This window comes from Oratosquilla oratoria, chromosome 9 (assembly GCF_046742065.1).
Source record: "Oratosquilla oratoria isolate Oo_2021 chromosome 9, ASM4674206v1, whole genome shotgun sequence".
In the NCBI taxonomy this organism is placed as follows: Eukaryota; Metazoa; Arthropoda; class Malacostraca; order Stomatopoda; family Squillidae; genus Oratosquilla; species Oratosquilla oratoria.
Genome location: NC_134785.1, coordinates 39,425,979 through 39,440,655, shown reverse-complemented (window position 1 = coordinate 39,440,655; position 14,677 = coordinate 39,425,979). Strand labels below are relative to the sequence as shown.

The 14,677-nt window shown below is 35.4% G+C and overlaps 1 protein-coding gene across 14 annotated transcripts in view; it reads left to right on the top strand.

Annotated features, from left to right (window-relative positions):
• Positions 1-14,677, top strand: part of LanA (laminin subunit alpha) — a 290,394-nt gene that overhangs the window by 170,146 nt on the left and 105,571 nt on the right. For all 14 annotated transcript variants that reach the window (XM_076190221.1, XM_076190217.1, XM_076190223.1 and 11 more), the window contains one exon: positions 6,905-7,067. In XM_076190221.1, coding sequence (XP_076046336.1) covers positions 6,905-7,067 — 163 coding nt within the window. The remainder of the gene's footprint in view (positions 1-6,904; positions 7,068-14,677) is intronic.

The window sequence follows — 14,677 nt, the reverse complement described above, 5'->3', positions numbered from 1 at the left end:
GGAATGGAGTAGGAAGTGGGAGATGGAATTCAGTATTAAGAAGTGTAGTATAATAGAATTTAGAAGAAGAAAAAAAAAAGCATAGTGGGATCATATAAATTGGGAGAGGAAGAAATTAAAAAAATGGAAAATGAGAAGGACCTAGGAGTCATTATTATGAATAATATGTCCCCTGAGAAACATATAAACAAAATTTTTGCAGAAACTTATGATCTAATAAAAACAATCAAATTGGCATTTACATACCTAGACAAAGAAATGGTGAAGAAAATACTAGTCACTTTGATAAGACCAAGATTGGAGTATGCAGCGACGAGGTGGTCACCAAGTACAAAAAAATGTATAAAAAACTTGAAAGAATACAAAGAGTAATTATGAAATTGGCACCAATGCTCTCAGAACTATCATATGAGGAGACTGGCAAAACTTGAGCTACAGACATTAGAGCAAAGAAGAGAGAGAGGAGACTTGATAACTATTTATAGAGTCATGAAAGGCATGGAAATTATTGATAGAGAGGATCTAATAAAATGGGATAGTAGAGATACAAGAGGACACAGAAAGAAAATAAAAAAAGACAATTATAGAAGAGACCTGAAAAAGAACAGCTTTCCCCACAGGATAATAGACGTTTGGAACAAGTTAGATGAAAAGGTGGTGTGTGCAAAAACGATACACAAATTTAAAAACAGTCTAAATATAATGAGATATGGAGATGGGACACCACAAGCATGGCTCCCCTTCCTGTAAAATACAGCTAGGTAAATACAATTAGGTAAATACACACACAGACACATATGATTAAAAAAATATTAGATACACTAATAAGACCAAAATTGGAGTATGCAGCAACACTATGTACACCCAGTACTAAAAAGAATATAAAGAAATTAGAAAGAATACAAAGAGCAACGACAAAGTTGGCACCAACTCTCTCCAAATTAACATATGAACAAAGATTGTCCAAATTGGAACTACCAACTCTGGAACAAAGAAGAGAAAGAGGAGATCTGCTGACTATTTATAGAATCATGAAAGGAATGGAAATCATAGATAGGGATGATTTATTAAAATGGGACAATGGAAAAACAAGAAGACACGAAAAGAAACTCAAAAAGGATAACTATAGAAGAGATCTGAAAAAAAATAGCTTCCCACATAGAGTGGTGGATACCTGGAATAAATTAGATAAGGAAACAGTGTGTGCAAACACTATTCAAGATTTTAAGAAAAAACTTGATGCTGAAAGATACGAAGATGGGTCACCAAACTTGAACTACAGACACTAGAGCAAAGAAGAGAGAGAGGAGATTTGATAGCTATTTACAGAATCATGAAAGGCATAGAAATTACTGATAGAGAGAATCTGATAAAATGGGATGACAGAAATACAAGAGGACACGGAAAGAAAATAAAAAAAAGACAGCTATAGAAGAGATTTGAAAAAGAACAGCTTTCCTCACAGAGTAATAGACAGTTGGAACAAGTTAGATGAGAAAGTGGTGTGTGCAAAAACAATACATGAATTTAAAAATTGTTTAGATAAAATGAGAAATGAAGACGGGACCCCATGAGCATAGCTCCCCTTCCCGTAAAATACAACTAGGTACAACTAGGTAAATACAAGCATAGCTCCCTTCCCGTATAATATATGTTGGTAGATTGAAAAGATGCAGGCGAATGGCTAGAAAACAAGAACATCTAGTTGTAATTATGAAAGAGAAGTAATTGTGTTTATCAAGTGACTGAATTGGTAAATTAAGTTTCATGTAAATAGTGTAAAATACACAAAATGGAGAAATAAAAAGAAGAAAAATTGAACCAATGAAGAGAGGTTTGGACATGAGCAGAGTTGAGTCACTGCTGGGGGTATTACCAAAAAAACCATACATGATTGATACCCTGAAATAAAAAATCAACTCAAAGGTGGGACACCAACTTTTTTTTTTTCTTCTTTTTCTTTTTTAAGGATTTCCAAAAGAAAGAGGATTATTAGGCAGAGGTTTAGCTGTGGAAAGAGAAACTAGGTATAAAAATGTACTAAGAAATTAGGATATTGCTGATTTGATGGAGGAATCAATAGATTTGAAAGATGAATATAGGACAAGAGACAAACCAACTATGAAGAGCTGATGACGAGATGAATAAAGAGCTTAACGATCTAAAAAACTAATTAAATATGGTCAAAAGTGACAACAAAATCATGAAAAATGAAGATAAATGTAAAAATGAGGTGTCGGAAAAAGAAGTCAAAGAACAAATATGAGCAGTGACAGAGAAAGTAGGATAAACAATTAAGGAGACGGATCTCCTAGAAATAAAGAATCAATGGAAGATAGAATAAGAAAATCAGAAAACAACATTTAAAGAAATAGTACAACAGCAGGTAGAGGAAAATGCCAAAAAATTGTAATTAAAGTCATAAAAAAAAAATAAAAAAAAGGAAAATGGGTGAGAGACACAGCGGATAAAAAAAAATGCATTGTAATTTATGGTATTAAAGAAAAATATAATGTACACAGATACAAAGAGAAAAATAAGAGAAAGAAATTACAAAAGCAATTCTGAAATAGATATAAGAGGAGGGACAGGTAATGGACAAAGAGATAGAATAATTACATAGAATGGGACAGTACTCTAGAGGAAAAACAGTATAGGCCACTAAAAAACTAAGGTCTCAAATGATAGCTGAAGAAGTACTATCAGTACCTCTGCTGTCATTTGAGACCTAAGTTTGATTTTTAGTGCCCTATATTGTTTTTCTCTAGAGTACTGTCCCATCCTATGTAACTCCTCAATCTCTTTGTCCATTTCCTGACCCCCCTCTTGTGTCTCTCTCAGAATTGCTTTTGCAATGTCTTTCTCATCTTTTTCTCTTTGATATCTATGTACATAACATTTTTCTTTAATGACATATAGTACAATGCACTTTTTCCACTGTGTCTCTGACCCAATTTTCTTTTTCCTTAATTACTTTAATTACCGTTTCTTTGTCATTTTCTTCCACTTGTTGCTCTACTATTTCCTTAAAAGTTATCTTTTGATTTTCTTGTTCCACTTTCCATTGATTTTTTATTTCTTGGAGATCAGTCTCCTTATTTGTTTTCTCCAACTTTCTTGGATTTGTTCTTTCATTTCTTTTTTCAAAGCCTCGTTTTTGTTTTTATCTTTATTTTTCATTCTTTCGTTCTCACTTTTGACCATGTTTAATTCCTTCAGATCATCAAGCTCCTAGTTTGTCTTGTCATAAGCTCTTTTAAGTTGAATTATTTCTCTGTACATTGCCCTGTATTCAATTTTCATATCCCTTAGTTCCTGTGTCAAATCAGCAATATACTGATTTCTTAGGGCATTTTTAAACCTAGGTTCTCTGTCCAATTCCAAACCTCTAACTAACATTCCACCTTTTACAAATCCTGAAAATGCATAATTATTCAACTTTTGAATAGCTTTTGGGGTTTCATTCATGCAAGATCTTTTTTATATTACCCCCAACGGAGAGTCCACTCTGCTTGCATCTAAACATCTCATTGTTGGTTCACTTTTTCTTCTTTCACCTTTATCACCCTCCATTTTATGTGTTTAACACTAATACTGTAACAATTTTGTCATTTCGGTCACTCAGTATACACAATTCCCCATTTGTAAATACAACTAGTAGTTTTCAAAGAACTTAGTGAAAAAGTGCTGTACAGTAGAGCTCTTTTCCAGCTGTCTGATCAAGACTGTGTGGGTCAAAACGTTAAAGCATTAAAATTCTCCCATTATTCCTTGTCTACTTACTCCACCTTCAGTTATATTTGTCATTGTGTAGTTAATTCAACATATATATATATATATATATATATTCACTAGAGCAAAGTGTTATAACACATCTGTAAACCACGCAGAAAACACTACTGTTGGAGTGAAAAATAAGTCCTCTTCAGTAGAATGCAGAGAAACAAGGTGTGCTGTGGAAGGATAACCACCTCTGACAGTGAGAATGGTGGTAAGAACCAGTACAGCTACTGGAATAGACCAGACAACTTGAAAAAAGGGTCATGTGTGGGATCAGGAGGAAAATAACTGTTGACAAGAAATCTCACCACCAGGCATGAACTTATATATAAGTTCATGCTTGGTGGTGAGATTTCTTGTCAACAGTTATTTTCCTCCTGATCCCACACATGACCCTTTTTTCAAGTTGTCTGGTTATTCCAGTAGCTGTACTGGTTCTGACCACCATTCTCACCGTTAGAGGTGGTTATCCTTCCACAGCACACCTTGTTATATATATAATTATCCCCATTAATGAAAGAAATAAACGTAACACAAAAAGAAATCAGTGATCAAATTAAAACCCTTGATGTCAGAAAATCACATGGCCCAGACGGAATTGCAAACTGGATACTGAAGGAATGTATGGAAGAATTAACTGACAAAATATATAATATAATTAAATCCTCACTTAAAGAAGGAAAAGTACCATTGGACTGGAAAAAGGCAAACATTGTACCAATTTATAAGGGAGGTGATAAAGAAGATCCATCTAACTACAGACTGATCTCACTAACAAGCACAGTAGTAAAAATTTGTGAAAGAGTTGTCAAAAACAGATGGGTTAAATACCTGGAAGAAAAATCTATACTGAACCCAAATCAATTTGGATTCAGACAAGGGAGATCATGTACAACAAATCTGATCTGCTTTTACTCAAAATTAGTAAACATAATACAAGAAAGAGATGGATGGGCGGACTGTGCTTTTCTGGACCTGCAAAAGGCATTCGATAAGGTACCTCATAGGAAATTAATAGATAAGATAGAATCAAAGGGTGGCATCAGAGGAAAATTATTGGAATGGATGAAAGACTTCCTGATTGGGAGGAAAATGAAAGTTGTAATTAGAGAAAAATTCTCCAACTGGGAAGAAGTAAAAAGCGGTGTCCCGCAAGGATCGGTACTGGCCCCAATCATGTTCGCCGTATACATTTATGACATGAATGAAGGCGTGGAGTGCTATATGAATTTTTTTGCAGATAATGCAACATTACTTAAGAAGGTAAAAATATAAGAGGACTACAACTCATTGCAACAAGATCTGGACATGATATGGAATTGGACTCAAAAGTGGGAAGTGAAATTTAACATAAAGAAATGCAGTATAATGGAATTTGGAAAGAGTAAAAACAGAATATCAAAAGATTACAGAATTGGAGAAGAAAAAATAAAAAAGCAAACTCAGAAAAAGATCTTGGAGTGATAATTGGAAAGGACATGAAACCTGATAAGCATGTAAATAAAATACGTATTTGGAGAAACCTACAATTTATTGAGGTCAATCAAAGTGGCATTTACTTATATGGATGTAGAAATGATAAAGAAAATACTAACTACACTAATAAGACCAAAACTTGAGTATGCAGCATCACTTTGGACACCCAGTACCAAAAAGAATATTAAAAAACTAGAAAGATTACAAAGAGCGACAACCAAACTAGCACCGACTCTCGCCGAACTAACATATGAGCAAAGACAGAACCTACTAACTCTGGAACAAAGAAGAGAAAGAGGAGATTTGCTGAGTATCTATAGAATAATGAATAGAATGGAAGTTTTAGACAGGAACGACCTGTTAGTGTGGGACAACTATAAAACGAGGGGACACGGAAAAAAACTGAAAAAAGATAGTTATAGAAAAAACTTGAAAAGGAACAGTTTCCCACACAGAGTGATTAATACATGGAACAAATTAGACAACAAAACAGTATGTGCAAATACTATACAAGATTTTAAGATAAAACTTGATGCGAAGAGATACAAAGACGGGTCACCACGAGCATAGCTCCCCTCCCGTATATTACTACTAAGTAAATAAGGGGATCATTTTCTTTCAGAAATATTAAAATTAGGTTGTTCTTCAAAGAGGGTTGATTCAACAACTTTTTTCCTGAAACTACAAATGCTGATAACAATTGTTGACATAGTGAAACACTGCTGAGCTGTTTTGTGCATACCTGATGGAATGCTTATATACTATTCAAGTCTCCTGTTTGACCTATATAAACATACCGGTAATCAGTCTTGTTGAATTCAGTGGCCATGTCTTTAATCTTTTTGTCTTGTCGGTAGCACTTTCACTCAACAATTCATCAGTTTTGTTTACATGTTTTGATTATTTCAAGATCACTAGTTTACCTCCCTTGTCTTCTTTAGTAATGATGATGATGTCCAAGCTTTTTATAGCTGCCAGAGCCTCCTAATGGCATCTGGGTAAATGTTAGTCATCAGTCATCTTTGAAACACGTGTGAATGATATTTTGATGCAGCCTGAAGGGATTTCTACCCATCTGCTATTCTTCTGCATGAGGGGACTGAGGGGGGGGGGTTGCCAATTAAGTGAACTGGCCTTGCTGTGGATATGCTTTGTCTTGTTACATTGCTTATGACCCAGGGCAGTGGATGTGATACAGGGATGACCTTTCATCCATGAAGAACTAAGATGAGAGGGAGGAAAGAGTGGTGGATGGGAGTAGAATGGGTGGGGATGAAATGGGTGGGAGTGAATTTGGCTACCTCCCTAGTAAGGGTGAAAAAGTCCTTGGTATATAGATAGATAGATCTTTGAAACAACCAAAAATGTCTTTTAAAAGAACTATTTTAAAGCACAAAAGATCTTTGTTGTAGTTGTATACTGTCAAAAAATTATTAGATCCAACAGAGTAGTCTAACACATTTTTTTTCTGGTTTGACTGTAAAATCTAAACTATGACCCAATACTGAACAAAATCTCCCAGTGATAATACAGAATTCAAACATTTTGGTTAAGTATGGTACACAAAGGGTAAAGCATCAAAGCTAGTGTGTACTGTGGCAATGCCACCACATCTACACATTCTCTATTAACTCTGCTTCTTCTGCAGACCTCTCTTGTCTTCGATAATGCTGGCGAGACTGCTACTGATGGTGACCACGTGCGCAAGGAGGCTCTCAAGGTGCAGGAGCAGCTTGCTGGGGCCTTCAACCTTGCCAGGGACATCATCAATGAGATCAACCGTCTTGTCATTGGTCTTGAGACAGGGACAGGTAAATGGGAAAGATTTACCTAATAGTAAAATACAGGATAGGAGCTTTGCTTGTGGAGTGTTGTCATTTTGTCTTCTGTTACCATTGTTTTAAATTACCATATTTGGTGGTCTATTGGACACAAATTAAAAGATACGGCCATATCACATATAGGAGAGTCATGAAAACCATGAAAAAAAAATGAGATTCACCAGGAATCCGTGCATATATAGAGCTTAGCTCTGAAACTAAGACTTATGGAAGTAAACAAACATGGTATAGATAAAAATATCTCTGAAAAATTCATCCAGGAGAAATAGATTAAGGTCTTTATCTAGTTGCTGCCCTCCTGCCACCCAGATCAATGTAATTTAAGCCTTATCTTACAGTGCTAACCTGTTCAAAGTTGTCTACATGAAGAAAAGTGTGACAGGACCATAATTAGCATGGCATTTAGCTAATAATAGATGATTCAAGACCTTTATTGTGCCACAATATGAGAATCAGACCCATTTGTTCTTGAGTGAAAATGAAACCTGCCTTAGAACAAGTTATTTCACTCCCCAACAAACATAACCTAAACAAGATACATATCTCATACTTACATGAACAACATTAACAACTGTTGAGGAAGGAAGGAAGGAAGGAAGAAGACAGAAGATAGGGGTGAGTGGAGAATGGTTGTATATGGATGATGCTGTGATGCATGGGAGTGGGTGGGGGATAGGGGGTAAGGGAATGTTATGTGTGAATGATATTTTGATGCAGCCCAAAGGGATTCCTCCATCCTCTCTCTTTCTGGATAAGGGGACAGAGAAGGGGGAGTTACCAATTAAATGAAGATGCCTTGCTGTGGATGTGCTGTATCTTGATGCATTGCTTCTGACCCAGGGCAGTGGGTGAGATTCAGGAGGATCCAAGAAAAGAGGGAGGAATGGAGGGGTGGTGAATGGGAGTGGAATGAATGGGAATGAAATGGGTGAGAGTGGAATTACCGCATTTTCCGGCGTATAGTGCGCGACTTTTTTCCGTTGGAAGGGCCTAAAAATGGGGGGTGCGCGTTATCCGGTGGTGCGCATTATCTGCGGCCTACGATATAAATTCTGCGGCTGAATGTGTAATTTTTTTCACAACAACGTGACGATGTTGGCCGTCACAAAGTTGGGAGGCACACTTCTCCTTGACGTTCTGTGAGAACAAGAAGAACAGCCATGGTGACATGAAAGAATACGCCAGCATAGGCTACCACATATAAATATTTGGTATAGGTAGGTATCTATCGAATCTTATTTTTCATGTTTAAATAGGCCTAAACACCATGAAACATGATCAATATCCATGATATTTGCCCATGTTCACAGCATCTTAGTTTGAATTTTTATGTTGGCTTTGTTGCTTCACTTTAGGTATGGTACAAATTCCGTTGCGGCCGTTCATAAACTCGTGTCAAACACCTGACTACAACACCCTCTTTCGGGAGTTATATTAACTAAACGTCACCTCGATGAGAGACTGTCCTATTTCACCACTGTCATTGCAGGTTCAAAGCTAAAACGAAACAGTCTGTAGTTTGTTTCAGTATTAAATAAAAAATGGTAAAGACGAATTATTTCTTCAAGATATAAAATGAACATTTTCTGTAAAAATCCCAAAATTTTTCTGTATATTTTACTTTCAATAAACTTTTATAGATCATATTTCCTACAAAATATTTAAGCTACAAAGTAATAAGGGACCAATGCACAACATGAGTCATATGTACCGTACATGTAATTCCGACTTTTTCTTAGTTGTGTCCTGATTGATGCCTAAACTTACACTTAATTTAGTGACAAATCAACAGATTTCCCAGCGGTGGCTCTAGCCAATGAAAAATACTTCTCCACGTGACCTCGTTCACATGATATAAATACCGAGGTAAAACTGCGTTATAGACAAATGCGATCGGGCATGCGCGTTATACATCGGTGCGCGCTATCTGTGTACTGAGATAATGAAGTGCATGAGTGCGCATTATAAGCCGGAAAATACGGTATGCCTTTTGACTTGGGTTACCTCCCTTATAAAGGGAAAAGCCCTTGATATATGTATGTATGTATGTACATTAACAACATCCAACTTTAACATAGCATACACTATAACAATGAGAAATGTACCCAGAAAGACCAAGGAAATTCTAAACAATTTTAAACTCCAGTCACCATTTGCATTGAGCAAATGGTGATGAAACAATGGTTGCAGTCACAAGGCCTACAAATCCTTCTTACTCTCAAACCCAGGCTTAGCTAAAAACTTCAAAGCACAGTTTGAGTTTATTGTCGTAGCAACCTTTCTTTTTACAAAGATGCTGCTTCCTTACATCAATGCCTAATAAATACTGGTACTTTAAATAAGGATTATATAGAAAATACAAGAACTTCAGAAACATTTGTATCTTCTGTTTAACACTCAGTCAAGTCTAAAACACAGAACTAGAGGAGAAAAAAATAAACACTGTAGAAGATAGTGAGTCGCTACAGAGTGATCTCAATAAAGTATGGGAATGGAGTAGGAAGTGGGAGATGGAATTCAATATTAAGAAGTGTAGTATAATGCAATTTGGAAGAAGTGAAAAAAGAATAGTGGGATCATATAAATTGGAAGAAGAAATTAAAAAAGTAGAAAATGATTAGGACCTGGGAGTCATTATAATGAATAATATGTCCCCTGAGAAACATATAAACAAAATTTTAGGAGAAACTTATAATTTAATAACAATCAAAGTGGCATTTATATACCTGGATGAAGAAATGGTGAAGAAAATACTGGTCACTTTGATAAGACCAAGATTGGGGTATGCATCGATGACGTGGTCACCAAGTACAAAAAAGTGTATAACAAAACTTGAAAGAAAACAAAGAGCAATTACAAAATTGGCACTAACACTCTCAGAACTATCATATGAAGAGAGACTAGCAGAACTTGAGCTACAGCCATTAGAGCAAAGAAGAGAGAGAGAGGAGACTTGATAACTATAGAATCATGAAAGTCATAGAAACTATTGATAGAGAGGATCTAATAAAATGGGATAGTAGAGATACAAGAGGACATGGAAAGAAAATAAAGAAAGACAGTTATAGAAGAGACCTGAAAAAGAACACCTTTCTCCACAGGGTAATAGACATTTGTGACAAGTTAGTTGAGAATGTGGTGTGTGCAAAAACAATACACGAATTTAAAAACAGTCTAGATAAAATGAGATATGAAGACGGAACACCACGAGCATAGCTCCCCTTCCCGTGAAATACAACTAGGTAAATACATAAATATATGTGTACAACCACTCCTCGTTTAACGACCTACTCGGTTAGTGACGACGCGGAGTTACGACGGGCTTTATGACAGACCAATATTCGTTTAACGTAAATCTCCTGAAGTTACGACGTCGTGTACGATGATTAAGTTGGCTGAGGCAAATTTGTATGATATTATAAATGAACTTGTACGGTGGATATTAGCTGTGAGGTAAAGTGTTCTGAAGCTTAGGTCTACATTACCATCCTGCAAGCTGCACAAACTACCTGGGGCACAGTATATACCGGTATTGGCAAATTTTTAGTTTCGACCATGAGCGCAATATAGCAATAGAAAATTAATTATTAATTTTGTAAATTATAATGTATCAACGTAATATACAATTTTGTGAGCGGAAAAAAAAGAAGTGCGAAAACAGATTTCGTAAGTGACTAAATCATGTCGGATGAATGGTACACCATGTTTGTTATGATAGATTCCGACATTGAAGAAATGAAAGGATGATAAATTCGTCTAACCTAAACTAAACTAACCTAACCTGTTTAATAAATCATCACCTGCAAATTAAATGTCATCCGGCTCGTCCTCGTTATCGTCGTCGTGAGAGACGTTGGCAGGCTTTTCAACCACTCTCTCAGCTTGCGGGGTATACAAAGTTATTGCAGCTTGAAGGAATGCATGTATCTCCACACCATAACATTCCTTCAAGAAAATATACCTGGCGAGGTAGTCGGAAGTACCGAGGCCGTCAATTGACAGATGACAAGATGGCGTCCCGATCCTATGCTACCGACTTCATTCATTAGCATATTTGCTTGTAGCAAGGTATTCTTTACCTCCATTTCCGCCCACAAAATTGCATATTACGTTGATACATTTTAATTTACAAAATTAATAATTAATTTTCTATTGCAATATTGCGCCCATGGTCGAAACTAAAAAAATACCCCGGTATTTGATATGGAATGTCAGCATACGCGGATTTGGTCATATACGGTAATTTCAGGAACCTAACCACGGTAAATAAACAGTAAATAAAGCTTTAATGTACTGTATAAAGGAGGGAAAATACAAAAAAATAAGATATATGTATTGCTGGACATTGTACATTCAGTACATGTACGTATATGTATACACTTTTGCTTAACAACCAATTCGGTTAACAACGGTGACGCTGGTCCCAATTGTCATTGTTAAACAAGGAGTGGTTGTATTTACCTAGTTGTATTCTACGGGAAGGGGAGCTATGCTCGTGGGGTCCCGTCTTCATATCTCATTTTATCTAAACTATTTTTAAATTCATGTATTGTTTTTGCACACACCACTTTCTCATCTAACTTGTTCCAACTGTCTATTACTCTGTGAGGAAAGCTGTTCTTTTTCAGATCTCTTCTATAGCTGTCTTTCTTGATTTTCTTTCTGTGTCCTCTTGTATTTCTATCATTCCATTTTATTAGATCCTCTCTATCAATAATTTCTATGGCTTTCATGATTCTATAAATAGCTATCAAATCTCCTCTCTCTCTTCTTTGCTCTAGTGTCTGTAGCTCAAGTTCTGCTAGTCTCTCTTCATATGATAGTTTTGAGAGTGTTGGTGCCAATTTTGTAATTGCTCTTTGTATTCTTTCAAGTTTTTTAATACATTTTTTTTATACTTGGTGACCACATCGTTGCTGCATATTCCAATCTTGGTCTTATCAGAGTGATTAGTATTTTCTTCACCATTTCTTCGTCCAGGTATGTAAATGCCACTTTGATTGTTCTTATTAAATTATAAGTTTCTCCAAAAATCTTATTTATATGTTTCTCAGGTGACATATTATTCATAACAATGACTCCCAGGTCCTTTTCATTTTCAACTTTTTTTATTCCTTCTTCTCCCAATTTATATGATCCTGTTATTCTGTTTTTGCTTTTTCCAAATTCCATTATACTACACTTTTTAGTGTTGAACTACATCTCCCACTTCATACTCCATTCCCATACTTTATTTAGATCACTCTGTAGTGACTCACAATCTTCTTCCGTGTTCACTTTTTTTTTATATTTTTGCATCATCTGCAAAGAAGCTCATATAACGTTCATTTTCTTCATCTATATCATTAATATATATAGCAAACATTATTGGGGCCAGAACTGTTCCTTGTGGAACACCGCTTATTACTTCATCCCAATTTGAGTGTTTGTCTCTTATCACTACTCTCATTTTTCTTTCTTGCAAAAAGTCTTCCATCCATTTAACCCCTTCCATACGGTGCCGCATACGTAGGCGGCATGAGGAGCAAGTGGATACGCGAGGCTGCCATATCAGCGTCTTGATTATATTTATTGTAGTTGCCCCTGCGTAATGACATACTCTCTAAACTGTCTTCATCACATTTTCTATGGTTATCAAAATTCACGGGTGAAAGAGAGAACGATCGATATAAGCGGTGACTATATTTTATGATGCGAGTATTATTACGACACATCGTACGTCTGGCGAGATTTTGGCGCGTACTGAAGAGGTTAAGCAGTTTGCCCTGTATTCCTCCTTCAGTTTCTAATTTCTTAAGCAACTTCTTATGTGGTACTTTGTCAAAAGCTTTTTTTAGGTCTAGAAATGCACAATCAGCCCATCCATCTCTTTCTTGTATTATATCTATTAGCCTTGAATAGAAACATATTAAATTGGTGATGCATGATCATCCTTGTCTGAATCCAAATTGCCTTGGATTTAGCACATTGTTTTTTCTAAATATTTTACCCATCTACTTTTAACAATTCTTTCACAAATTTTTGCTATTGTACTTGTTACAGAGACTGGTCTATAGTTGGTAGGGTCTTCTTACAAAGGATTACAAAGGTGGAGCATGCCGACAGGAGACCTTTTGGTCCATATCTAGGTCGGATGCGAAAAAAATCATAATGATGATAAAATGATAAATAAAAACTATAATAATGTAAATAACAAATAAAATACATAAATGCATAGGTATAGTTAAATAATAAACAAACAGGTAAATAGTAAATAATAATAAATTGACATATAACTAATAATAAATGAAAATCAAACAGACAAATGATAACAAAACAAAAACAAATGATATAAAATAAATTATAATCATTACAGCATCTTGCTTAGGTGTTTATCTAAATGATTCTTAAAGCTTCAAACTGAACTACATTGCACTACCTGTGCAGAAAGTTTATTCCATTCATTAACTACATGGTTGGCAAAGTTGTTTCTACCTACTTCCAAATTGAATCTATTTCCGGACAGTTTGAGACCATTGTTTCTTGTCTGATTCTCATTCAATGTGAAAATTTTGTCACTTTTGATGTTGTCAATTCCCTTTAGAATTTTAAAGACCTGTATCAAGTCACCTCTGAGTCTACGCTTTTTTAGGGAAAACAGATTCATGTGCTTAAGTCGATTTTCGTATGATTTATTTTTGATATTTGGAATCAGTTTTGTGGCTCGCCGTTGTACTTTTTCCAGTCTGTCAATGTCTTTAATGAGATTTGGTGACCATACGGAAACAGCATATTCCAAATGTGGACAAACTAACGATTTATATAGCTTGTTAATGAGTGATGGACTTTTGAAATCAAAAGATCGCGCAATCAGTCCTAGAATCTTATTTGGTTTCTCAGAGGCTGAAATACACTGCTTGGATGATTTGAGGTTGTTACTGATGATTATGCCGAGATCTTTTTCACTATCCCCCTTTATATATAGGTACTATATTTGATTTTTTTCCAATCTTTTGGAACTTTTCCCTCTTTCAAGGAACTGTTTATTATGCTGTGTATTTTGTCTGCCAGTTCATTCCTGCATTCTTTCAAAATCCAGTTTTCTATTTCATCTGGTCCATGTGATTTTCTGACATCAAGATTACTCAAGTGTTTCATTATTTCATTCTTTGTTACTTCTATTTCTTTCATAGGGGGGACTTTCTCTTCCTATTCGATCTCCCCAGGTTGTATGTTCTCCCTTGTAAACACTGATTTAAAATGCTTGTTCATAATTTCTGCCATTTCTATTTCCTCTGTGTATTCAACTCCTCCTTGTCTTAATTTCTCTAAATCTTGTTTGTTTTTCAGTTTGTTGTTTACAAATCTGTAAAATAGTTTTGGTTGATCTTTACATTTTTCTATGACATCTTTTTCATATGTTCTCTTTTCCTCTCTGCACACTTGTACATATTCATTTCTATAACAGGTATATGTTTTCCATTTTTCAGGTCTTTTGTTTTTCTTCAATTTGGTCCAAGCTTTATCTCTTTTGTCTTTTAACTCCCTACAACTTTTGTTGTACCAGCACTTTACATATTCTTTTTCTTGTTTTTGTCTTG